This window comes from Filicampus tigris, chromosome 8 (genome assembly GCF_054856515.1).
Source record: "Filicampus tigris isolate MCC_2025a chromosome 8, RoL_Ftig_1.0, whole genome shotgun sequence".
Taxonomy (NCBI): domain Eukaryota; kingdom Metazoa; phylum Chordata; class Actinopteri; order Syngnathiformes; family Syngnathidae; genus Filicampus; species Filicampus tigris.
In genome coordinates this window covers 1,740,852-1,768,377 of record NC_141224.1, presented here as the reverse complement: position 1 = coordinate 1,768,377, position 27,526 = coordinate 1,740,852, and the positions used below count along the sequence as shown (strand labels likewise).

Below are 27,526 nucleotides of genomic sequence, written 5' to 3'. Positions count from 1 at the left end.
TGTGCACTACTAGTTGACATTTGCTGGTTACCAGTACTGCTGGTGAAGTATTAGATGTTATGTAGAAGTACTGTACTATTTTGAAGAAAGACAGTGGTCCAGTGTGACATTGGATAAAAGATTATATTGTGGCTCTTAAATAACGAAGGTAAGGTGTTTGTTTGTTTTTTTTCTTCCCAAGAACACCTTCCAGAACGACACTACAGTATTCTTCAACAACACCATGCACGAGTCACATTTGGGCACACAAAAGTACACACAACACATAAACATAAATAGCTTTTTCATTGTTTTGTTCCCTTCCAGTGAACCCCCGCGACGTCGCCAAACGCACATACCTGCGCAGCGATTGTTTTTTGTACGCATTTTTACATTAATATAAATACTGTACAGTCTTGAAAACATAACCAAGGATTAAAATGCAGTAAAATGTACAATACATAAAATAATCATCATGTAGCCACCAGCCATGTTTGGTTTTACTACGCTTTCATCTTAAATGGCCACATAGAGAGCTCCCGTGTCCAAAAATTGGTAAATGATGTCATCTGGTAGAAAACGTAATAAACACAAAGGTGTTGAGCATAGAACAGGGGTAGGAACATTTTGTTCTCAAGGACCATATTTTTAAAAATAAAATATCCAGATATTCTATTATTTATAATTATTTGAATTACATCAATTTATTAGGATAAGTACATAATGTTTTAAAAAGGTTATAACGTGTATGTAAAATACGTCACTGTGTCTTTTCAGACACTATATAAAAAAGTTTTCACGAATTGCGTGTGGGTGTGGAACGTACTCCCCGCGATCAACGGGGGTTCACTGTAAATCGTTTTTCTTCGCTGCGCCCTCCTTGCTCGCGCTACCACTTTTGCTATATATAAATTAACAGTATCAACACATGACATTTGTAGAAAAGCTCCTAATAAATCTGTTTAGCTTCCAGTACAAAACGCTCCTCGTCCGCTTCGGAGACGATCAGCACGACTCAGAGTCCAAAAGTTCGGCGAGGTTCCGAGACGACAAATTCCTCTCCTGAGTGTTTGCTCAAAAGGGATTCCGTGGACCCCCCCCCCGAGTACCTTTGCCGCATCTCATCAAGTCCCGGGTGCATTTCTGGCGGGGGGAGGTGGGGTCCGAGAAGTCCTTGAGCGGCGCCTGTGTCACCGACCGGGGCAGGCCAGGGGTCGGATGCAGCGTCCCTGGAAGAGAACCAGGTTGGCGGGACAGTGGCAGCCGGCCACGCAGGGCTTGTGGCACGGCCCGATCTCGTTCCAGTTGTCGCAGGTTTTGGTGCAGCCTGGCCCGCACGTGTCGTACACGGCGCCGTGCTTGCACTGTGTGGCTGACACCGAAACAAAAGAAAGCAAAACACACAAGAGTTACACCGTGTTACCGACTACAAGGTGCAGGCGGGCCTTCATTTTGTCTTTGGGTTGTTTTGTATGAGGATGCTAAATTGGAAAAGTGCAAGCAAATGCTACTTGATGTGAGTTTAACATTAGGAAAAAATCTTGTCATATTTCTGTCTCATTTTCTAATATTTCGTCAAATGTTTGTCTTATGTTTTTAGTGATTAATCTAGTTGTATATATATATATATATATATATATATATATATATATATATATATTGTAGTTGTGCAGTTTGTGTCTTTATCTGTAATATATTTGTGTATTTGCTTGTCTCATATTTCATTTTGTTTCACATTTTGTTTTTGATTCAATATTTTTTTTTATTTTGTCCTGTATTTTTTTTCTAATATTTGATATTCACAATAGAGTATTATTGGCATGAGTGGCTGCGTTGCCTCACCCACGCAGGCGGCGTCCGGCCTCCAGAGGACGGGGACGCCCTCTCGCTCGCACGCTCGGCTGTAGGCGATGAAGGACTCGCAGTAGCAGTTCTTGTGCACGGGACACTCGCACATGTCCGTCACACATGACCTACAAAGGTCAAAGACTTGGATCGTCGTCATCATCATCATCATCATCATTATCACCATCATGCTCAGTGTGTCATAAGGGAAGTACATCTGTGCCATATAGGTTCATATTCATTTTTGAGTTTGAATTTCAATTTGAAAACAATGATTATTTCATTTTAACTGTCACCAAAAAGTACCCCCTCCCCTCCCTCCCACCTGTTTGCTGAGGTTTTATTCCAAACCGATACAGTGCCCCCCTCCCTTATAGGAGCATAATTTGGGGCTTGTTTTCCCTCCACCTCCTTATGTTTTTTCTTTTTCATGTCAGAAAATCACGACGCCATCTGGTGACCCGTCAGGCTTCCCGTTCCATTCCATTCAGGTTTGAAAAATTCAGTGAAAAAAATAATGGAGCACTTCCCACAAAATCTGTGGAAAACAATGCAATGTCTAAATTTATTTGGGGCGTCACCTGTAGAAGGCCACAAAGTCGACCACGCGGTGACATTTCTGGAACTCCCACGACTTGATCTTCTGGCACTCGCGGTGGGCACGGAACTTGACCTTGACGCTGCCGGGACACAGGAAGGAGGTGGGGCGGCGCTGCGGCGGCGGCGGCTGGGCGCACAGCTCGTTGGCGTCCAGCGCGCGCCACGACTCGGCAAACTCGTCCACGTCAAACTTGAAGTGGCCGTCGCCGCCCATGGTGTCGTCGCGCTTGTGCCCGTTGTAGTTGCCGCACAGGCCGCAGAGGCGGCCGCGCAGGTGGGGGGCGGCCACCACCTCCACGAAGCTGTCGCCGTCCCAGGTGATCTCCAGACCTGTCGACGGAAAAAAACAAGTGAGCGAGTCCTCGCGTCAGCTGTGCGCCACTAATTAGGAGCATTTTCCTGTAATCCTTTTTCTTTGTTGTGTGTGCGGCAGCTATTTTCTTCCATTTTTTGGCTGTGCCTTGTGATTGTCCATAGAATCAAATTGTCTAATATGGATCAATTTTTCATTGTTAATATTTTGGAATTTTTCATCTAATAGTCTAGTTTTTTAGAAATATTTGTAACAAACATAAAATATTTTTTTTGTCTGTGTTGATTTCTTGACTTTTTTTTAAATCCAGTCATCTTTTTGTTTATTTTGTCCAATTTGAACTCACAACCTCAGAACTGTGAGTGACCTAACTAGTCTTCCACTGTGCTGCCCTAATTTTGTGTAAATATTTTGTATATTTTTCTTCTAGTATTTCATCATTGCCAAATATCTTAGCATTTTTGTATTTCTCATCTAAGATTTTTATATTGTTGTCTAATATTTTTGTATTTTTAGTGTAATACCTGTTGTATTTTCTCATATTTAGACATTTGTGTATAGTATCTTTATTTCATCTAATACTGCATTTTCTCTAATATGTTCTTTAATATATATTTGACTTATTCTCATATTTCTGTATAATTTTTTTAATATTTTCAGGTTTCAAGTCTAATATTCTGTATTTGTGTCTAAATGTTAATCTTTTTTCACACTTCTTTATCTTTTTTAAACATTTGGGGATTTTTGTCCAACAATAAGAGATTTTTTTGCCCATCCCCAAAATACCCTGTATTTGGTGTCAATATTTTCTTTCTAACATTTTGTAGTTGATTATTTTGTATTTGTGAAATATTGTATATTTTTTGTCTAATATTTCAATTTCACCCCCAATCTTTTGTACTTTTCCAAATCTTTTCTTGACATCCAATGATTTTTCTTTTAAGAATGTATTTTTTTGTGTCGTATTTGGAGAGGTATTTGTATTCCTATTTTAATAGCTCATATGCTTTGTACATTTCCAAACAATTGCGTTTTTTTGGCACTTTTTTGCCCCAACTCTTTTTGGAGAAACATTGCAAAGTCCAATTGTCTTTGAACTGACCAACGATGGCGGTGAGCTTGAGGAGGTAGCCGTCCAGGTCGATGTGCACGCCGGGCCCGTGGTAGGGCAGCGCGATCCGGGTGCCGTTCCTGCGCACGGTCAGGTGCTGGTGGAGGCCCAGCACCAGCCCTCCCAGACGCACCTCCACCGACTGGGTCCAGGAGAAGGAGCGGGTGCGCCGAGCGTTGTTCTTCACCAACACCTTTGAAGGACGACACGACTTTGGCTAGGTTGACACCGCAGGCAAATGCGACCCAGATCGGAATTTTTTTGCCCATATGCGACCTGTATCAGATTTTTTGTTTATGACAGTCTGAACGGCTCGATTTCAATTTTTTCATATGTGCTCCTCGATCGGACACGTATCCGATCTTTTTCAATGCGTTCGCGGTCTGAACGGCCAGGTCGCATCTATCTGACATTGACGTCATCCGGAGCCCAAAATGTGCTCAGGCTGGCAGCAGTTTATGATGGGGTTGATCCCGAGTGATTGTCCTGTGCGGTGTCGTGTGTTAAGATTACGGCCGCGGCTATCGAATATTTTCAATATCAAGTATTCTACCGATTATTGCATAAATCATGATTTTTCATAATTAAACACAAAGGTCTTATTTTTGTCCACTTGGGGTCGCTATCCTCACATCTTTGGCCGTTGACCTTGACCTGAAGGAGAGGATCAAAGTTCACTAGTCACAAGGTGGTTCCCCCCCCCCCCCACACACACACACACCAAATGAAATTGACTCATACCTCAAATTAAAGGTCTCAATCATATAATTACTGGTACATAATAAAAAATCGGGAGTTTTTTTTAAAGTCATTTTTAAGTCACTGTCACGGTATGTGCTAGCTAAAACTTGTGTTTGTGTCTGTGTAGTATGTTAGTCACGCAGGTGACGGTAATCTGCAAAGGTTGAATAGAAGCAACCAGACTGTTCTTTTTTTTGTAGAAATGTGGTTGCGTTTTTTGAAAGCATGAAAACTTGCTGGCATAAAAACGACTTTGGCAATCATGCTTTTAGGCTAACAATTTGCCGCAAACCACATCGAGTCACGCATCAAATTCAGGGTGTTGACAATAGCTTTGCAGATCTGTACTTTATTTTTTCAATCTGACCTCATATGATGAAATAATACCAACAACAACAACAAAAAGATTCTTTGGTAGTGATCGGCCGTGATCTTTCAGGGCACCTCGCACAAATTGCAAGTATTGGTCAAGTAACAAGGCCAAAAATGCATTTGCAACAAAGCACATTGAGTCGTAGCTCAAATGAAAGGTGCTGACAAGGGCTTTGCAGCTATGCAATTATTCAAAGTGCGTTGGTACCGTAAAGCTGGAGTCGCCGCTGCCGAGGTCAGCGTTGCCGCCAGCGCCGCCGCCGCCGCAGTCCCTGGTCAACACGTACTGGCACGTTCCCTGGAAGTTAAAAGTTCTCCCGTCGAAGGTGTTGTAGTGCGGGTCGCCAAAGACGGTGCACACGCCAGGCTCTGCCGGGGGGGCCAAGGCGAGGCAACGTCAAGAAGGCGGCGACACGGGCACGCGCGGCGGGAGCAAACGGGACCGGCAAGTGAACTTACTCACTTTCAGTGCAGACTGGACAGCAGCCGGTCCGGTTCAGGATCTTGTTCTGGACGGGCGGATATAGCACACGTGCGCACACACACACACACACAACATTATACAAATGGACGAATGTGTGACAGGAGGATGGATGATCGCATGAAAGAAAGAAAGAAAGGATTAAGTAGATGTCGGGGCGGATTCGTAAACAAATGACGGACGAATGAATGCGAGGACATGATATGGACAGAAGGATAAATAAACAGATGGGTGATCAAACAGAAGCGTGGGTGGATTCACGGATGTGTAAAAAGCAAAATGGCTGAGAGAGGAACGCATGGAGGGCAAGAAAGTGGCAGAAGTCAGGCGATTGGATGGATGGATGGATGGATGGACGGACAGAGGAATAGAGACGCAAGAATGGACGAAAAGATAATGAATGGATGAATGGGCAGATGAGAGGGTGGGTGGATGCATGGATGAATAGACAGGTGTGAAGATGGACAAATGGATGGATGAATACAGATGACGACGGATGAACGGCAAGGCATTGTATTGAAAAGGTGAGCGGGATGGCGATTGGCCGGGGCGGCGCGTCACTCACCGAGGGGCAGCTGGCGATCGGTACGCACTGTTTGGGCCGACACTCCACGTCGCCTTTCGCGCACGCGCACAGCGTGCAGTTGACTGACGACCACATGTCTCCTTCCTGCGAGCACAACACCGATCAGCCGTCCGTCCATTCCTACCGTTTCGTGCCGTCGGTTCGCGCTTCTCGCGGTCATCATCCGTCCGCCACTCATCCATCCACTTGTCCGCTTCTCCTCATCCGTCATCGTGGATTCATTCATCCATCCATTATGGCTCTTCTCCATTCATCCAGCCACCCTCATTCTTCCGCGTCCATCCACGCCTCCTCGGAGAGGCGATCTCACCCGGTAGATCTTGTTGCGTACTCTGCAGTACTTGACGTCGTCCACCTTCACGTAGGACAGGCAGTCCTCGCAGCAGCCGTCGCCGTGACAACCGCCCCGACGCGAGCAGCGCCTCCTGCACACCACGGTGGAGTCCTGAGCGGGCAACACGCCACCGGGTCAGAAGGTCCGACGACGGCGTCGATTCGCAGAGGGACCTCGCGTCACAAACGCAATTCCTTCCAAGTGTGCCGTTGTGGGAGTGACTGCCATCCTGCGGCTCAGGGGAGTGTTTTAACAATCGAATCAGGAGGATCATCGCGATGCCTTCGATGAACTTTCCGAGGGTTCCATCCGCGCTGTTGTCGCATTTACAAACATCGGTGGAGCGCAGAATCCGTCTGCCTGCACTTTGATCAAATTCAGCGGAATCGCGTTACACCGCCCGCGCCGCAACTTAGACCCGCTCCCAGCTGGTCTAAAGTCCGGCCTACTGGCAGTCGCCAAACCGTCAGATGCGCCGGGGGCGTGTAAAAGAAATGGATGGCGCACCGCGGTCTGTCAAATTCCCAAATTGCCGTTCGGAAGCCGAGCGCAAAGATGGAAGCCTTCAAACTGTACCTTGCAGGTGCACGTGGTGCAGTTGTCGTGTACGAAGGACGTGGCGTTCTCAAAGACCTCGCTGTGGAACAGACAACTTCCCTGAGACAAGTCAAACACCTTCCGCTGACCTGACGCGCCAAGACGACGACCATTAGGAGGTGACACACACGCGCGCGCGCACACACACAAGGGAATGTCTGTGAATTACCGAGACATTTGGGACAGCATTGCCCTGCAGGGGTGTGGCTGAGGTGGGCGGGGCAGGAAAGGACAGGACAGGCCTCCTTCACGCACAGAGTCCGTCCCCCCTGCAACAAAAGCGCCACCTTGGGTCACACCATAAGAAGAGGAGCGAGACTGCAAATGGCCGTGTCAAGTTCCACTCATGCCTCAAACTTTTCTCCGCGATTCGTTGAAAAAAAAAATCAAAATGAAAAGAATCCTATAAAAGTAGTGCCTTGGCGCCATCTTGTGGTGCCAAGGAAGTATGTTTGAAGTAAGGGGGCTTCTATTAGAAAGGCCAAGGCCTTGTCTACTAGAAAAGTAGTGCTTTGCTGCCATCTAGCGTGTGTCGGCTATTTGCCGACTTTCATGGATTGCGGCAGGGCTGGCTCCACATCTGCCGCAAATTCCAGACAGTCGACCTTTTACGCATCCACTAATTCGGTCGCTGGCGGTCGCTGACCGTCACCTATGTCGAGTAGCTATTGTCATTTGGATTCAGTTTTTTTTTTTTTTTTTAAATATAAATTGAATTACGAAGCCATTTCTTAACGGTCATGCTTAAAGATGACTTTGAAATGATATTATGTCTTGCGATCATGGTTTGTGGAATTATAAGAAATTGGGTCCCCTTGTATGTAAAAATGTAAAAACACAGACAGAATTTGTCTCCAATAGGAGGAGCCACCAGCAGGGGCGGAGTCAGATTGACAGACTGCCCCCTCGGTGGGGACATTTTTTGTCCTTCTTTTTTTTTGGAATGTGTGTTTCGTTGTAAAAAGCAAAGACCCCCAGTCCCCCCCCCCCCCCCCCCCCATGCCTGTTTGTGTGAATCCCACCTCATGATTCCAAATACTCACTGTGCATGTACACTTGATGCAGGGTTTGCCTTCTGGGCTGAACTCCTCCTTCTCTTTGTACAGACGACCCTCAAAGATGCAACCTGACAAAAAGGGAGTAAAAAATCAAAATGTGCGTCTACTTTTCTTTCTTTTGGGAACTTGGACTTGGCCGGAGGTTTCGAACTCAACCGGGGCAGGTGGGGCAGCACTTTTTGGGGTGGATCTTGGGGGTCTTGCAGTGGACCACGCACCGCACTTCGGCTTCCGTGATGACGCCTTCCTGTCGCAACCAGGACGGTACGAGTTGGAGGTCAAGACATTCCCGTCGATATCGACGTAGGCATGCATGCACGCACGCGTCTGTGCTGTGTCTCTGCGCAGCTTGTGACAGACCTGACAGCGTCGGGTCACGCAGGGCTTGATGGCGCTGGTCCAGGCAACGGAGCTGTTGTAGGATCGGCCGTCCAACAGGCAACCTAAGAAGACAACAATGCGTTTACATTTCAAATATCCAAAAGAGGACGTCAGTGTTGCACAAAATGGAATGCCGAGGACACGGGGCTTGGCTTCAAGTGACTTGTTATTGGGTCAGTGACTTTCTATTCTATTCTATTCTATTCTATTCATTTGGGAAAATACATTTGAATCTTTTCATTATTCGGTCACACTTTGGTACATCAAAAATGTTCACTGGGTCAGAAAACAACAACAAATTGATACAAATGTTCATGATTGTGTGTACAATGTGTCGTGAATGTTTAAATGAGCCCTGTAATTCATCTTTCGATGTGTCTTTGAAAAAGTCCTGACTATCTCACAACGAGTAAAACTGGAATGTCAACACGAGTACAAAACACACACACACACACGCACGCAGAAACACGCACGCACTTTGCGGCTTGACAATTAATAGCCGATTCATTTCATGCCATTTCATTTACAGTAAATGGACTGGGATCAATGCTGCACTGTGCCCGCAATGAAAGCTGATCACACGAATCGATCTGCTTTCCTGGGTTTGAAACTCAAACCCAAAAGACGGACGGAGTCAGCGCCGAGGAGGATCGCGTGACGTTTGAAAGCGCAGCCTCCCTGTGAGCTTCGGATCAGCTTCATACGCTCGAGACTCGCTAAGATGACCCACGCCAACATGCCACCACTTCCTGCCCGCAGACATTTTTTTTCCACACAATTTGAAAACAGATACAGTAGACATCAAGCGAAATCGTCGAAGGCACAGATGAGAAGAAAACGTCTGACCGCTTCATGGCACCATGATCACAACTCCAATTATTTTCATCATCACTCTAAACGTACAACATTATGACCAAAACAAAGCACACGCTCATTTTGGATACTGAACGAAACTTTTTTTTTTAAAATCGGAGAGAAACAAAATACCGTAATCGACGGATGAGTCAATTGGCGGCCCTAAACTGTATGCAAAGAATAATAATGCACTCTATGAATATGAATCTTATCGACATATATATTACTGTACTTACAGACATTGCATCAGATGCATATACCTCCTGCCCATAAACACTGAACACCATTTCATGCTCCACGGGTAACTAAAATAATGTTGCTGTTTAATCGGCAATACTACTCTTAAAAAAATTGTAGCGTTGTAGTCAAGCGCTGTCGGTGTTCATATGTCATCTTCACTCATATCAAAGTCTAAAGCGCTCGTGAAGCGGTAGCACGAAATGTGAAAAAAAAGATTTTATTGTAGATCTCGTAAAGTTTCACAGGACGCACCAGATGACATCAGCATCATGTGACCACTGAATGATGTCATAGCCAGCTGAACTTTATTGAGGGATATAAATACACATGACTATTACATGGGTGCTGATTAGAAGCCAATTGGACTTGTCATTTTCTGGCTTTTAGTGTGTTATATGGCGGTGTATATAATTAGGGCCCGGACGATTTAATTGGCCGATATTAGCTCTTTTAAAATCGGACAATTTTTTTATTTTGTTTACACGCTAACAGCAAAGACATAAGACAAAGATATACACACACATATATATATATATATATATATATATATATATATATATATATATATATATATATATATATATATATATATATATATATATATATGTTGAAAAAAAAACCTTTCACAAGAAAAACTTTTTTAAAAAATCTGCCGATTTTTGCCAATTTTCTCTCTGATGGAAACACTAAAAGACAAAGTAATATAAATCAGTCAAATGTTTTGCGTTTTATACATTTTTTTTTAATTAATCGGCTGATCAATCAGTTATCGGTATTTTATTCTTCCAAATATCAAAATTGGCATCGGCCTAAAAAAAAAAAAAATAATAATATTATTATAAAGCTAGCCCCTTAATGGAGTGTCACAATTGATAGCAATATAACAATATAACAAATGCCAGTCAGTCCCACATTTATAAGCATCTAAATCAACATCAATCCAAGCTCTGCATTAAATATAAACCCCCCCCCCAAAAACCATACTTTCTTACCTTTACACCTCTCGCAGCACGCGCCGCTTTGTTTCACCACCAGGGCGCAATCTTCGGACACAGGCGGGCATTTCTCCTGCTTGCAGTCGGCCTTGCCCTCCTGCCGGCCGCAGATGAGGCCAAGGAGAAAGAAGAAAGGCAGATTGGTCAAAGTGCTGTTTTCGGTCTTTGCTCAAAACATCGTTTTTAGCTTGAAATGAGATGACACACCAGAGGACGTGATTATTGTGATTATTATTCCGAGTCATGAGGTCATCACAATGAATCATTGGCATCCACACGGGCTTCACTTCACTCACATCATCTTCCAAAACGTACACACTTTACGGAATTATTTATGTGATTCCCAAAGGAAGGAAGCGCTCCTTCACCGCATTTGAAAACAATTTGGAAAATAATAATAGCACTCGGACTGCCTGATGCTCATGACAAGAAAGCAAACAACAGTCATGGTCTGAATCAGGGCGGTTAAACTAGCAGTGCCCTTCTAGCATTGACATTGTCAAGAGTCCTGTAAGATTTTTTAGGGGTACCAGGATGTTCGGTTAGTTACATTTTATCGAGGAAATCATTTGATTTATTCAATGTTATTTGTTTTGGGGGCGGGGGGCACTACGTAAATGTCTGCTTAATAATATCAGACTTGAGCGACACTCACCTCAGTCTTGAGGCTGTTAGCTAACTAGCTGTTGGTGAGAAGTCTGTCAACTCTCTGACGTAAACATCACCGATAAATGGTGGCGTCTAAAATGCCCTGATGAAAACGAAACAAATCCCACACAAATAACTGCAATTATGATGTACCCTGGTAGTAAACAACGATCATTGGGGGGTCCGGCGCTTCGGTCGCGAGAAGCTTCTTTCCGTTTGGTCACTTTTGATGGGCCAAAATGCCACATGAGCTCACTTTGTGGTCAACCATGGTGCTTCAGACTCTGCGGACGAGTCTACTCGTGTCTTTCAATAGATCACGTAGCTATTGAAGTTTTATTTGGAAAAAAAAAAAAAAAATCATTTGGGCACTAGACGGCAAATCATCAACCCCATAAATTCACTGCTGAGGACACTGACTTCAAAAATGACTTGATATTTATGTGTTTGTGAGGAGGATCGTTTTGGCTTTGAGCTATATATATATATATATATATATATATATATATATATATATATATATATATATATCCCGCCACGATGAACAGGGGGTTCACTGTAGTGTACAACTTGTGTTCAAGGTCATGCCCTTGTCTCGCTCCCGTCTTCTGTTAGCACAAATTGGTGTCAGGTCATGTGACCTAAAGCCCTCCCCCCAACACAGCCTCCACTGGAGACAGCCCCGTCGCCCCTCCATGGGGTCCCTTGTCGACAGGTCAGAGGTGGTGACGGGTCAGAACGCCTTCTAAACACTCGACATACCGCGACACCAAGGCTGCTCTGCTGGGCGGCTGTCTGCCACCGCCGCCGACAACGCGCACGCGCGCACAATACGAGTACGTTGAATTACAAACAGGAACCCATTAAAGTCAAACCTCAAGCAATGGCACATGTAATCAGATTACACCTCAAGCACCAATCGCATTACGCACAGGTCACATGCAATTGTCCAATTGAGAGCCCACGGTGGGTAAATGTTCATCGTTTTACGGGACATTCAACATTTGTGACAATAGTTTAGCATTGGCATTTACCACTGCAATTTACGAACAGCAGGACGCGAACCCTCTAATAGCGAGCACAAGACAACATTAGATTGACAAAATTCGACTCATATTGCTCATTGAATCACTCCTCGATGCCGCTCGCTCAAGTGTTGCCTTCATTGACAGTCAGAGAGCCTCGCTTTTCCCACGCAACAAACGCATTTCTTTCTGAGCTCAAACAGGTTCAGGAAAAGCACAAGTCAAAAATGAACACCCCAAAAAACATGTCATCGCCGTTCAGTGAGGCACAACACAAAAGCACTTTCAGACAAAACCCAAAAAGCATTGTTGTAGGCACTCCAAATTGACATTGACCACAGTGCTTTGTCCCTCAAAGGTCGAGGTACCTAGCGCGCTAAGCTAATTAACTACGGCCACCTAGCCTGCTGCTTTGGCAAGTTGAATGACAAAGAACAGCGTGTAGAATTCGGTGCCACCTAGTGGTCCACTCATAGAATGCAACAACCTATGGATGGACGCACACGCACTACGGTGCCCCCGAGAGAGCGCACGTCGCGAGCCCACCGACACTTTTTCAGCGGCGGTGCGGGAAAAATGTCGTCCCAAACGACGTGTAGTATTCGTTCGAGTCATGAGATACGTGCATTGCATTTGTTACGCATGCAGTCATGACGCTTAGGAACTACGTTCGCTAAGTTTGCGTAGCCATAGCACAACAATGGCAGCGTAACATGGCAGCCTCCTGTAGGGGAGGCGCGCACCATGTCATCCAATTTCAGATGACTTCACTTACCATCATATGAAAAGAATTACGTTGATGTGATAGCGCTGGAGCCATTTTTTGGGGGCATACTGTTGAAATGAATAGTGGCTTTTTTAAAATGAATGATCTTAGAAAAATCCAAAGATTCTACACATTGTCCCTTTAATGAGTGACGGTGGAATGACAACTATGTGACAGGCGCTGTGATGCATTCTGGGAATTCAGCGTACGTTTCAAATGATTTTTATGAACTACCATATTTGTATTTTGCGCCCTTGTGACATTTTCACTCTCGCTCCAGTAATAGTTAGGTTGTTTCCCTTCTGCACCTCTAGGGGGAGACAATGGCCAATGTTTTGAATGCCCTTCTTCCTTCCCTCTTTCCCCTCTTCTTCTCTTCCATCACTTTCTCCGTGTGCCCTTCATCCCCAATCTCCCCCAATCTATTGCTGCCCCCTCCCCGCCCGTGAACTTTCACCTCCTAAACAAACAGGTCGGGACCCCCCCCCCCTTTAGCGGTGCAAGAGCCACAGTAGCTTCTGGGAAAGGAATTCCCAAACGGACTCACTTTTTCCTTACTTCCGACGACCCCCCACCACCCTCCCTTTTTTTTTTCTCTTCCTGTCCGAGTGTGTGTGTGCGCGTGCGTGCGTGAAATTAGATTCATTGTGACCATCATTTCTTGGTCAAATATGCATCTAAAGTCACAGCATTAGCGACAACAGAGCTTTCCATTTCAAAGTTGCAAAAGTAGTGATTTATCCACACGTTGGAAACTTTTGACCCGAGGCGTGTGCAATTTTTCCTTTATTTTCCGTTATTTCAGGAAATTCCCAATATAACTTGCTCCCATATGGCTTTGTCTTAAAAAATAGCAATGATCAACATAGAGAAAGTCAGTCATTTCCGATTTGTTTAACATGAGTCACTAGTGTGTAACGTGATAGCGCCTCGATTCCGCCTCATCAGCCGTTTGCTATCTGTCTGAGTGCCACTTCTCTGGCGTCTGTCGGCTTCGGTTTGTGTTGACAACGCCTGCGAGCAAACTTTGACCCATCATCGATCCCACGTTCGGCAGAAAAAAAAAAAGAAAAAAAAAAAAATTATATATATATATATATATATATATATATATATATATATATATATATATATATATATATATATATATATATATATATATATATATATATACATAACAAGCAGAAATAACACGCAGTGTACCCCAAAAGTAATTCCCATAATTGCCTTTTGGAAAAGCACTGCCGAAGATGTGGAGTGAGATGGACAGACAGACAGACGACTTGATGAAGAGGTGCAGCAGATAACGGATCGCCATGGCAACCGTTCTGTCAGTCTTACAATGGCCCCCCTGTGTGTGTGTGTGTGTGTGCGTGTGTGTGTGCCCCAGCCAGCCATTAGCCTGGTCTGTCTAGACCCCCTCCCACTTCCACACACGCACGCACACACACACACTATGAGTGTATGAGTGACACTGCCCCCCCCCCCCAAACATATCCGACCGCCTGGCGACAGGAGACTCACCGCATGTCTTTGGGAATGGGGGGGGGGCGAGGGGGCTGACAGATGTGGAAGTACTTGAACACACTCAGGAAATATACCCCCTGCCCCCCCCAAAAAAGATTGAGTGTGCGGATTTTTAGGATGTTTATAAGGGTTGTGGTGCATGTGAGCCATGTGGATAAAAAAAAAGGATTGAGACAAGAAAGTAGAGAAAATGTGCCGATCGGACAAATGCGGTGGAAGACGAACAATGAAGAAAAAAAATGGACAGTTAGGAAAATGAGGATTATGGACATTCAGGACATCAACAGAAAGAAAAAGAAAGAGTGAAGAAAATGGGGGACAAAAGAAAGTGACGGAAATGTGGAGTTTGGACAACATTTGGGGACTTGTACAAGAAGCAAAAAGTGATGAAAAGGAGATTTGGGCAAAAGTAGTGGGACGGACAAGCGGAGGAAAATCTGGTTGAAATTGGGACATTGACAGGAGGTGACAATGAGAACGCGGTAATTAGAAACAAGCATTGTGACTCCGATACAAAAGACATTGTGAGCGGCAATTGGATAAAAGTATTGGTACACCTACAGAAAGGAAAGGAAGAAAAAAATGTGGAGTTTGGACTAAAGTACTTGAGAAGGAAGGAAGGAAGGGAAGAAAATGAGCATTATGGATCAGGAAAGTCTTGTGACATGACAGAAAAGAAAAGAAAAGAGACAGAGTGAAGGCAATTTGGACAAAAGGAAGTGAAGGAAATGCGGAGCTTGGACAAATATATTGAGACACACACACACACACAGGAAGTAAAAAGTCAACAAAGTGTGAGATTTGGACAAAAGTACTGGCACACCCACTTGAGGAGAAAAGATCGTGAGCGAAATGTGGACAATGCGCAAAATGTGGTGAAATAAGGTGAAATTGGACAAAAAGTACGAAGCACGAAGCAAAAAGTGAGGAAAATATGATGCGTGGCCAAAAGTTTTGGGACAGAAAAGTGCAGAAAAGGAAGAAAGTATTGCGACTTCCAATTTTGACACATAGGGGGCAGCAACTTATCGCACGCAGAACTTTTACTGATTCAACAGTGGGCCCATTTCCAAGATGGCCGCACCTTTGACACCAGGTAGCCAACCTGACCTAAAATAGGACCTAAAATGTGCAGTCAACCATCAGACTTTTGTTTTCAAACATTGTGGCCAAATATTGCGATTTCCTTTTCATGGGGTCGACATGTCTTGATTCAATCAACTATTTACATGGGCAAGTAAAGTCCACCGTCCGACTAAACGATTGACAAGTGCGCGCGCGTGTGTTGCGACACTTTTGTCCACATCGTGTATGCGGGGCTGAGGGGGGAGCGTGAATCCAGGGGGTTCAAGTGTGGGGGAAAGGTCAGCGGTTGGCTGCTGACGAGCGACATCCACCGAGGTGGGCTTTTTTCACATTTCAAATTTGCCAGAGCGCCGGCGCTCGATGATGTCATCATTTTGGTCCTCTGAATGATTGGTCAGAGCAAAACCATTTGCCCGCTAAAACAAGACTGTCGCCGTGTCCACACCTGCTGAATATGACATCATTTCTTGGAAATGTTTGAAGACGTGTCATAAGTAGCATTTGACGTCAGAAAGGCCGGCTAGCAAACGCTCAGCCCGCTACCGTCACCTTCGAAACGCAGCATGTTGACATCGTGACACAGGAAGCGTCCCGCTATTGACTTGTGGTAAAGCTCACGTTTGCTCACTTGAGAAAGGAGCAGCGCAAACACTCAGCGAGACAAAAGTCCCGTCACGAGGTCTGATAAGGGACACGCTGGCGCATCGATAATCGGCGCCACAAATGACACCGGGAGGAAGAGGAGGAGGAGGAGGAAGTTACCAGGCAGACACAGGTGATGCAAGGGTTGTCGGTGATGTTGGGGATGTGCAGCACCTCGCCTTCGTTCTCACAGCTGGCCTCCGTGCCTGCAAAGCACGAGGAGGCGGGGTCAGGATGTTTTGCACTACTTGCATCGTGTCAACGACAAAAAAGCAAACATCGGTCCACAATACGAGCCAGCGTTCACTGCCACTAAATCGGAACTTGTGATCTTTAAAGGCTCTTCAAACACTGGCTAAATTATTCAATATCTTGTCTGACACTTATCTTTACAATAAAAGAGCTTGTAAAGTAAAACGTTCCACCAAACGAGAAGTGAGTCAGAGTAATCGTTAGGCTAAATCCTAATTGGTGACATTTAAAGGGTCTTACAACAAAGGCTGGACGCGCAGTCGCGTATTTTCTTACACTCTTCTGGTCTTAAAAAGTTTGTTTTTTACATCTTATTTTTCCAACACAAGATGACCTCAAAGACTGAAACAGTTTGAGCAGTACAGTAAGTCAGTCTGAGCATCCCACTAAATTCTGAGCAGTGACATTAAAAAGGGTCTTAAGGGTCTTAAAACACCCATCACGGTTTTGTCTGGAACGAGTTTTGAACGTTTTGCTGAATCATTCCAGTGACAAAAAGCACTGAAAACAAAGCTTCATCATGGAATTTCAAACATTTAAAACGTCTGAAGGGTCATAAAACAGACATTGCAGCACTTTGAAAGAATCATTGAGTTAGTTAAATGCTACTTTTCCAATATATAATTCGGCCCATTTTGTAAAGAACATTCCACAATAGGAGCAGTGAGTTAATTTGAGCATTCCTCAAATCCTATCTCTTCTTCGAAATCTTTTAAAGAGTCTTAAGGGTCTTAAAACACAGGAATCGTTCCAGAAACGATTCATTTGATTCATTCTTCTACACTTCTTTGCTTAAAAAAAAAAAGCTCGTCAAGCATTGAATTGTGTTTTCCAAATACAAAACGACACGTTTATAAAGAACATTCCGCAGCGCAAGCATGCGAGTCACTTTGAACATTCCACTAAATCCGAACGGGTGACATTTAAAGGGTCTTAAAACACGCGGTGGCAAACGTAACCCGAAGCAGGCGCAGGAAACACGAAACTTTACGGGCGGCGCGAGGCGCACGTGCACGTACGAGGAAAACCGCTCGATCGGGGACCAAAACCTTCTTCCTGCCGACGCCGGTCACGACCCGCAAAAGCGCTTCCTGTGTCCCGCTCGTGATGTTGGACGACATCGCATCTGTCGGATTCAAGACGAGAGAGCGCACGAGGGAACCTGACAGAAGCTCGCCAGCAGCGCCGGGTCGTCTGCGTTTCAGGGCAGACGACGAACTCGCCGACTCCGCCGCCGCTGTTAAACTTTATGACCTTCGAGCCTAATTAAACTGGCATGACTGAAGGGGTGGGAGGAGGGAGGGGGGGGCTCAACGGAAGGGGGGTGGGTACAGGGGGGGGGGGGGGGGGGCTCCGAGGACACATCCCTGCTTTGAGCAAATAACTCACTCATTGTTTTGTGCTTGTCTCAGGTAACAAGCTGAAAGCTTCCCGCGGAGACGCTTTACTAGCCTGTCTATGGAGCAGACGCACTTGGAGGACGCTTCATTAGGTACAGCAACTCATGCAAGCCAATCGTAGAAAAAGGCGCAGACAGTTTGGGCGTCGTCAGTCAAATAACGCCACACGTTGGCAGAGCAGCAACATCCGCCCTTTAGATTGCGACGGTTTTACATTTGAATGCAGCTCAATCGGTGTTCTTGTATGATGTACAAGCACAATCAAAAAAAACAAAAAAAAAAAACAAAAAGGAACTTGCAATGAGCTGCTCTTTAAAGATTTGAGTAGTTTGAAGTGTTTTTTTATTAAGAGTCTAGTCTTATGTGTCAATCAAATCCTAAAATATGCAAATGCGATGCTTTTATTTGCAGAAGTTTTGAACTTTTTGCTTGTGGTTTTCAAATGAGAAATATGATTAAAGGTTCAACTTTGCTTATTTTGTATTTACAACATTTTTAAAAAATGACCATTTACGCATGAATTGTCACGCAATTTTATTCCACTTAAAAAAAGGTTAAAATGAAGTATACAATTATTTGGCTAACATTTTTTGGTAGTTTTGAGTTATAAAAGAGCTTCCAATGTTGTTTTTAGGACCTGTACAATTTTAAAGTTAAGTCTTACACATTGATTAAAAATAAATAAATGAATTTAGATGGCTCACATTCATGATAGCAAAAGTTTTGAAATGATTTATCTGGGTCTCATTTTTTTTATATGACAAAAAAATGGCATTTGAACAGGGGTGTGTAGACTTTTTATATCCCACTTTTATCAATATTGGTCACAAGCAATAACAAAAGCCTAGAATTGTGTTCTATGGTGACACCTTGAAGCAATTTAGATGAATGGCACAATTTATCAGAGCTGAATGAGCGATCAATAATCAATATCGCTGGCCTCAAAATCCCCCTTCAGGGATGCTCTCCTCCGCCTCCATCTGGTGCCGCTTTGGCCTCATTTCCATCTTTGCTCCGAGGAGAACCTGCCAGGAACCGCGACATCATGTTTAGAATTAAAAAAAAAAAAAAAAAATCCTGTCCTGTGGAGGTCTGATTTAACGTTTCCAGCTGAGCCGAAAGACGCGCGCGGGACATGTACTGCATCAAACACTTTCATCCTCTCGCAATAATCACACCATGTGGATGACGGCCAACTGGAGATGAAAACCAAAAACAAAACAAACCAAAAAAAAAAACTCATCGCCTGTGCTTTTTAGTTGCCTGCAGTTCTGGGATGTAACCAAGTACAAATACTTTGTTAGTGTTCTACTTCTTCAGGAAACTGAAACCCGGCATCTGTATTCTGGACTGCTTACTTTGTCAAAATGGGATTGTTACTTTCTTCAACGTCCGCAGATGATGAAATGATGCAAAAAAAAAAAAAAAAAAAAAAGATGGAAAGTGAACAAAAGAGTGACACAGCACAACGTGTATTTTTGGAGCTAAAACAGTCATTGAAGTTGGAAGATGTTGAAAATATAAATGATTGGCATTTATGGCAACAATGTTAGTGAGCACAACAAAGCAAGCCAGTTGTTTGCTCCAAAACTTTTTGCTGACTTGTTTTGAATTCCATCTTTAAGTTGGGGGACAACACAAGGAACAATTAGTTCTGTAAACTCTTCATTTCTTTGTTGTGAAGCGCAGGGAAGCCAAATTTCACAACAGCAAAGCTTAAAACTATTTGGCCGGATTGCCCAACTCGAATTTTTGCTGGGTTTGTTGCCTTGAAATTTTGAGTTCAACTAGATTGAGCAACATCGCGTAGCGAGAGCAACTAATAACGCCGACGACAAGAGATTCCGCGAAGCGAGATATTCCCCATCCAAGAAGTCGATGGACTGTGTCGTCGCGTCGTGCAGCCTTCAAAGGAAACATTCCCACCATGAGCAATTGGAACATGTTGTTAAGCCATTTTACATGATTGATTATTATAACACTGTGAAAGTTCATCCAAAACAGACACCCGTTTTTGTGCTCAAAATGATATTTCTTTGTTTGGTGAAGTTTTCAAAACAGGTTCATCATTGACATCGTTTATGCCTTTAACGTACGTTTACGTGATATGCTTTTTTACTTTTACTGAAGTGTCGGATTAGAATCAGTCCTTCTACTCGTACCACAGGCTTTTCTTTTTTTTTTTTACGCTATTGAAGTCCGCCGTGGGTACTTTTGTCGGGTCAACAAGTTGCTTGAATGAAAGAGAGTCCGATTCTTTTTTCAACTTTGACTTAAGGAGCTGAGCGAGTATTGTTGAATCTAGTCTTTTTGTGAATGATTACAACTCAAGTCCAGGATGTCAATACTTTTGTCATGATGATGAAGTTCGTACCTGTTTATTTATTTTTTCCACAATTAAGCAGCGGTACTTGTACTTCAATCGGAGTGTGAATATTTTTGCCACTTCTGCCCCTTGCGACAGTGAGACAATGATGACCTCTGTACTTTATTTTCTACGTTTACTTGATTAGGGAGTCGAATCGATCTAATCTCTCTTATCTGTACTTATATTTAGTACGGAGCAGGCATTATTTTGCCAGTGCTGCCTTGAAGTGATGTAGCTGAGCTGTCCTTTTCTTTCTTTTACGTTTAGTTGAACATCTGCTGTCTTTTTTCACATATCTGTTCTTCTGCTATAATAAAATAATGAAGTCTGTACTTTTTTTTTTCTAGACTCGAATCACTACGTCTACTTGAATCCGCAGAGGGAATACTTTTGCTCTCATAATAAGAATCAAGTCTGCACTTTATTTTTCCAACGAGTTGATTCAATACCTTCACGCTTGTTTGTATTTTTTCTTACACCACGTACTTCTACTTAAGTGTGAGTAATAATGAAATTATAATGGAGGCCAAACAAAATCACATTTGCGACCGCGTTTTGGTCGCGTGGCTGCGGGGCAAACACATGACGACGACGACTCGGGAGGAGGAGGGAGCAAAGTGTGCAGATTGGAGTTAAAAGAAGCCGTTTAATTACAAGCTTGAGCGTGAGGCAAGCTTCTTCATCTTCTCTTCCCCAAACTCAGCTCAGAAGTCGCGCGCGCGTCTGCGCGCTGCGCTTTTACGCACGCGTGCACATGCAGCCACATTTGGATTCTCACCTGTGATGAGCGCGGCGGCGGGCAGCACCGCCTGCAGCAGCAGCAGCAGCAGCAGCGGCAGCGGCGGCGGCGGCGGCGAGCCGGCGAGGGGCCTGCAGGTGGAGCGGCGGCCGGTCGACATCCTCAACAAGCTCCAAGTCCACTTGTGCGCTTTTTAATCCCCAAAATAAGACGCGTCCCCCCCCCCCCCCCGCCCCTCCAAAAACGACGTCCTCAGGTAGTAGTGCGGAAGCTTTGGAGCCGGGCTGCGTGCGCATGACGCGCTATCGAAGCTTGCGCTTGAAAGCTGCGCGATGGGAGCACTTGGTAGAATCCGTCCGGAGCGAAGAACGCAAAACACGAGACGTTCCGGGGGGGAAAACGTCAATGTGTTGCTTTCGTGGATGCTGGCTGCCGACTGCATGCGCGCTTCTGGGGACTGCTCGCACACTCTCTCTCCTCTCTCACACGCTTTCCTCCTCCTCCTCCTCCTCCTCCTCCTCCTCTTCTTCTTCTTCTTCTTCTTCCTCCTCCTCCTCTTCCTCGCAGACTAGTTGCTGCCGCGTGGAGCCCAGCAGAGGCAGCAAAGTCCAGCCGGCACCTATGGAGCCGTTTGGGCATTTATTGCACATGGTTGATGTGCAAGTCCAGCTCAGCCGGACGACGACGAGGAGACTGCAAAAGTACTGAGGGCGTTTTGGTGCTAGGCTCTCCACACGTTTTCATTCGAGGCCCGCATACAGCAAAGTGGAAGGATGCAAGTATGCTAGGTTCCACTTGGAAATTCTTTGGCTTGAATTTATTCACCATGCTAAAAAGCTAATCAAGCAAGCAATGATATATGGTTTGCTTTCAAGTTGATTTGTCACAAAACAGCTTTGTCTTAAAGGTTGCAAAGACTTTTGAATTTGATTTCGCATCGCACTGGATGAGATCCGCGCCTGCACCGAACCGCAGCCGGATCCCATCTCCGCATTCAGACGCAAAACAAGTGCAAACTGTAGTACCGTAAATAACACGCAACGGTGTATAATACGGCACCCACAAATTACCCTTAAAAAGCAGTTTCTTCTCTGTACTATCATGTATAATACAGTATGGTCCCCCCGTTTGCTGGCAGAGTGAATAATATGAATGAATAATGATTCCAAACATATCAATAATGTCTAAATGCTTTTCAATCCAGTTTAGAAGCGATGCTTTTTTTCCCCCATACCTATGATTATGTTCTTCTTCAATTACAAATTAAAACATTGTGTTTTGTGTGTGCCTTTAAGGCTTAGTGAGTGGCATCGGGAACGTGCGCTGTACAAACAGCTGGGTCAAAAATGGACCGACTTTAAACCCCAAAAAATGAATAGCTCACAAAACAAACCAATTTTGTTTTTGTGGGTTATTCATTTGAATTGGGACAGACCCCTTTTTAGCCAATTTGGGTTGTTTTGGGCCCCACTGTTTTTGGAGTGCGGCCACACTGTTAAAAACACAATTTGTATTTTTGGGCCCAAAACAGTCATTTAAGATAACAAAATAAAAATGTAAAATAAAAATTACTGATAGGTATGGCAAAAATATTAGTGCAATAAAGCAAGCGATTTGTAAGTTTGGGTTCAATGAAAGGGAAAGCCAATTATTTTGAAATGCAGGCAAGCCAATTTTTACAACTTCAAACATTTTGTTGAGTTGGCCCACTTCAAATATTATTAAAGTTTGTTGCCTTGAAATTTTGCGTTGACCCAACAATTGATTTTACAGTGTTTGTGTCTGAGCATGAGTTGTGGTCTCAATTATTATTTTGCATCTTTGACTATTTGTTCCTTCTGGCTGGATATGCATTCTATGCATTACAATGCATATTGATAATCATCAATTTACGGCTCCCCTTGCCCACATGTGAGGGCATGACAGTACCTTAATTGCAACATTTTTGTTTAACTGCTGCTAGGAAATCAATCAAAATGAGTCGGAATTGGACACATGTGGACACAGATGGCTCAAGTGCCAAGCTTTTTTTTGATCTGACATCTAACCCAGAATTAGGAACTTTTGGAGGACCGTGGCATGTTCAGACTGCGGGAAAAAATGACTAAAGTTACAAAGTTGCACACTACAGCGTCCTCCTGTTTTATGTACATGGAGACATAATCCCCTGTCAGACCAAACAGCCCCTGAACTTTGAGTTCCTGGTAGTTAGGACTTTTGTGTGGCCCACTAGTTTGCGTTGACACAGAGCGACAGTGGGCGAGGTAGCTTATTCAAATTGGATTGATGACGAAAGCCAGTAGGGAGGGGACTGATGTACTACCCCTCCGGTCCAGCAAGTGGCGGTAACGAACACGCAGAATGACAAAAAGCGTGATGACGATCGCGTCATCAATTCTCGCGACACACCGCGCAAAGATGGAACCTCGTCTGCTATTTCTTTTCCTCTTCGTGCTATTCAAAATTGTTCATGCAAGACGGAAAAGGTTGGCGAAAACCATTGAAAGGTTACGCCATAAGAGAGCCCGAAAACGACATGTTCACTGGGAAATGTGGCTCAATTTCATACGAAAGACGGACGAGGAGAGACTCTCACTCTACGCGGCAAGACGCAAACGCCTGCAATCACAAAGAGCACAATTGGTAAGTCTTACACGTGCATCTATCTATACGATGGACTGCTTCGACGCAAAACATTTTATGGAACTTATATCACAGATGCTCCACTGGAACATATCCAACCGCTATAAATAGGAAATAGGAACTGTATTCAAACCTTGTAGGACCTGAAGTTAGCATGTAATAAAAGTTCCTAGAACTTGACTTGAACTTTGGATACGCCCATCAGGCAACTTCGACACGAGGGACACTGAGAATTGAGCCCGTATCTTACAGTCATCTTCCAAATGTCCTGCCACTGTTAGCAGATAAGCGCTTGATAACAGCTAAATGCTAACAGAGCGTAGCTAAATGCTAGCAGATGAAGCCGCTCACAAACAGAAGAAGAAAAGGGAGAGAAAGTGACCAGAGACGATGTTTCCTGCCGGCGGACAGACGGGGGAGGGGGGGTGGCGGTTCGGAGGCCCCCGCCCCGGCCCCGAGGTTAAAGCCCCCTGCAGCCGACAGGTCTGGCCCTCAAAGACCCTGTGTGTGTTTGAATGAGGGGGCAGTGGATGGGTTTTGCGGTTAGTGGGGGGTGGGTGGGGGGCTGGGGGGGTCCAGCTGTCTCAACCACATGAGGAGCTTGTCTCTCTTTGGAATTATACCTGCGTCTCCAGCACAAGCACATACGTTTAGTGCAGCCAAACTCCCCTGCAGGATGATTATGGTACTGCGCGGATATACAATACAAACACCAACGTTTTAAAGTTGGAAACAAGGGGGGAGGGCAGAATACATAAAAAAAATAGAGATAGACAATAATAATAATCATGAAGCAAGGAAGAAAAATAACAAGAAAAACTATTAAATAAATACAGAAGTAAGATATTTGAAAGAAAAAGTGAAAATGAAAGGCAAGAGAAAAAGACAAATTAAGGCAATGAAACATACTACAACTCAAAAAGTGGGAAAAAATGTGTTTAAAGTATGAATGGACACACACACACACACGTACGCTTTTTGAAGTACAACATTTTTAAAAAGCAGGGTGAAGAATTCAAAACAAAAACAGAGAAAACAAAAACAAAAGAAAAAAAAAGTAAAAATAAAAACAAGAACAAAGTGAAACGTGAAATAGCGAAAGAAACAAATACATCAAGACAAGAAAAAAAAAACTGAGAGTTAAAGAAAAAGATTCCAAAGTGTCACAATTGACTTTTATTCAGTTTTCTATTTAACAAAGTTTTCTTCTTTTCTATCTACAAAGACGCATAGAAAACGTTGCCTATGTTACAAAGTTGCAAAGTGGGAACGCAGGTGAGCTTCGAGTTCAGAGCCGCCGCTGCAAAAGAGTTCATGGCCAACTTAGCAACACAAAACACTGAACTCGAAAAGTGGTTTCATTTTTGGCTTTCACTGACTTGTTTCTCTCCTAACCAAGCAGACGACATCAATGCTAACATGCTAGCTGACAAACGCAACCGGCTACTATAAACTAGTATCACTGGAAATCAAGTGTTTACCTGAGCTCACATCAGTCAAATCAAGTTTTTCTGGGTGGAAGATTTCAACGCTGACAGTTTTCGTTGCGAGAAGGTTTTGTCAATGTGAGAGAATCTCTGTGGAAAAAGGCTAATGAGTGTGACTTATTTAAATGACATTGCGTCTGTCAGGGATGGGCAACTGGCAGCCCGGCATTTTGATTCATTACAAAATAAATAAACACATTTAGGGGCAAAAAAAAAAAATCTTCGGGGAGACCCGTGCATAAATTCCCTATATAAAACACAATAAACATTTTTGGGGTTTGTTTTTGAGGGTGGCAAACTAAAGTTTTTCACGTAAAATGTATATTGGAGGTGTATCAGCCTTTTTTGAAGAATATTTTTGTTTTTGTTTTGTCCAAAAAAAACCTCAAAACGAACTCCAATATATTTCAATGGGTGACAAATATACGCAGCTTTTGGCTATTCGCGGGTGCCTCGCTAGTTCCACTGTTTCCCTTTAAGCTGTAACATCACCATTTCATATGAAAAGATGAAATATGTGAAGAGACGATGTTGAATAAAAAAAAAATCAGAGATATGCATGTATTTTGTCCGTATTTAAAATGTTTGTCCTACATCTGTTAAGGAAGTGAGTGGTCCTATGTGGCCCCCCTCCATCATTTAAGATGGCCAAACCTGGTCTACTGTATGTATGGGCAGCACGGGGGGGGGGGGGGGGGGGGGGGGCAATTGCGGTTAGCACGTTCACCTCAACGAGGCGATCCGGGTTCCAACCTCCTGCTCAGGCCTCTCCGGCATCAGGCTCCTTCTTCTTCTCTTTGACTTTGCCCGCAGACGTCTTTTTGGAGACTTTCTTGTCTCCTGGCTCCTTGTCTCGCTCCTTCTTCTCTTTGGAGGACAACGCCAACTCCTTCTTAGCTTCCTTGGCCTCCTCCTTGGCCTCCTTGCTCGACTCCTTCCTGGTGTCCTTCTTCTCCTTGGACGACTCTTTCTTCTTCACCTCGCCAGCCGCCGCCGGCTCTTCTCTCACGGCGCCCTCCGATGGCTCACTGGAGACTTTCTTGTCTTTATCTGAACGACAACGATGACATCGTCAGCGGGGATGTGGGCACGCGGCTTTTTCAACGTCTTTGTTTTTCCCAGTCGAAGGCAGGGTTAGAATAGTTTTGGATTTCATGGTCATTAGTTTTAATTTTATATTTCTTTTTTTACTCTAAAGATGGGCCAAAGTAACCCAATGTGGGTCAAAAAGGGACAAAGTCGATTGGACACAAATCTTTGGGTTATTTTTTTACAAAATAACATTCTTTTTTTGTTGTTGTTTTGTACAAAACGACCGACCATTGATGTGGGTGTTACTGAAACCACCCACACTTTTATCTGAACATGTGGGGGACACTTCTTCTAGGGGAAGCATGTCCACTGAAAACAGAACTGGGTCAACGACGGAACCTTGAGGGACTCCACACTGGAGAAGTGCTAGGGATAAGTAGGACACAGGATGATTAACACAGCCCCCAATTTTTGTTTTGTTGTAAGGTGAGAATGAAACCAGTTTCACACTGTATGAGGAATGGCACAACTGTTAGAACACCCACACTTTTCTCGCTCAGAGGGTTCAACATCCATTACGTGGGTATGGCGTGGCCACGCGAGCTCGTTTGTTATGTGACCTCAGACGGGTGCTGGGAATGCTAACGAGCCCTTTGTCGCGCCTCAGACGGGCCGTCGCAGCGCCACTCCGATGGGATTAGCTTTGACTTTTGTTGTCGCGCGCACGCGCGCACTCTTTAGCATGCGGACAAATTGAGCGACAACGGCACCTGTTGCATTACAAAGCACCGCCACTTAACTGGAGGACCCCCAACCACCAGGCCTCCCTCCCGGGGGCCTGTCGAAGACACATGTTCACACACACACGCACGCACGCACGCACGCACGCACAGGCAGTACACACACTAGCAGCAGCTTGAATCGGCTGCGTGATAAGATGATAAGAGGATGCTTGTCTGCCTACAATGAGACGCTCTTCTTATCTCCATGAGAACATTTACAGACCACAGACTGGTGTCTCCCCCTTCACTCTGTGTGTAATTTTGAAATATAATTGAATTTTTCTTTCCTTAATATTGTGATTCCGATTGAATATGCAATGAATAATTCAAGGTCTTTGTCCCATGTTATTTTTTTTAACAAGCACCACCAAAAAAAAAAAAAATGGTCTGCATTACGATAATATCAGATTTTTGGGGGTCATATAGGTTTGACTCACGCTAATATAAAAGCAAACAAATCATTCATATGAAAGAGAGTATAGAGTTGTTACCTTACGAAAACACTTTTTCCAATCTTTTAAGCGTTCACTACGACAACATCACAAAATTCCACCAAATGCGGCGTAAACATAAACATAAGTCACTCGCGTCGCGTCCAACGCATGGTGTTGCCCGGTACACGTTCGCACCTATCTACGTGA

At 44.2% G+C, this 27,526-nt stretch overlaps 2 protein-coding genes across 4 annotated transcripts in view; both read right to left on the bottom strand.

Moving 5' to 3' along the window:
* Positions 1-104: 104 nt before the first annotated feature.
* Positions 105-21,138, bottom strand: bmper (BMP binding endothelial regulator). Its single transcript, XM_086039408.1, has 16 exons — positions 20,981-21,138; positions 16,303-16,388; positions 10,486-10,585; positions 8,378-8,460; positions 8,174-8,264; positions 8,003-8,085; positions 7,129-7,228; positions 6,939-7,048; positions 6,339-6,473; positions 6,008-6,112; positions 5,425-5,470; positions 5,170-5,330; positions 3,840-4,041; positions 2,406-2,754; positions 1,822-1,952; positions 105-1,351 (listed from the first exon to the last, which is right to left on the bottom strand). The coding sequence occupies exons 1-16, from the start codon at positions 21,099-21,101 to the stop codon at positions 1,170-1,172; spliced, it is 2,085 nt and encodes a 694-aa protein (XP_085895534.1). The 5' UTR covers positions 21,102-21,138; the 3' UTR covers positions 105-1,169.
* The window catches only part of bbs9 (Bardet-Biedl syndrome 9), a 101,647-nt gene continuing 90,469 nt past the window's right edge, over positions 16,349-27,526 (bottom strand). For 2 of the 3 annotated variants that reach the window (XM_086039403.1, XM_086039405.1), the window contains one exon: positions 24,746-26,121. In XM_086039403.1, the coding sequence (XP_085895529.1) occupies positions 25,832-26,121 (290 nt within the window). In that variant the 3' untranslated portion in view covers positions 24,746-25,831. Of the gene's footprint in view, positions 16,389-24,745; positions 26,122-27,526 lie in introns of those variants that run through there. The other variant, XM_086039404.1, reaches the window with a different exon arrangement.

Bases quoted from the DNA above. Each gene is read 5' to 3' on its own strand.
- bmper (XM_086039408.1), bottom strand. From the start codon at position 21,101: ATGTCGACCGGCCGCCGCTCCACCTGCAGGCCCCTCGCCGGCTCGCCG. The intron at 8,265-8,377 runs GTCTGTCACAAG...TGGTTGCGACAG, and splicing joins GCGTGACCCGACGCTGTCAG to GAAGGCGTCATCACGGAAGC. The intron at 4,042-5,169 runs GTACCAACGCAC...CGTCCTTCAAAG, and splicing joins GCGGCGACTCCAGCTTTACG to GTGTTGGTGAAGAACAACGC.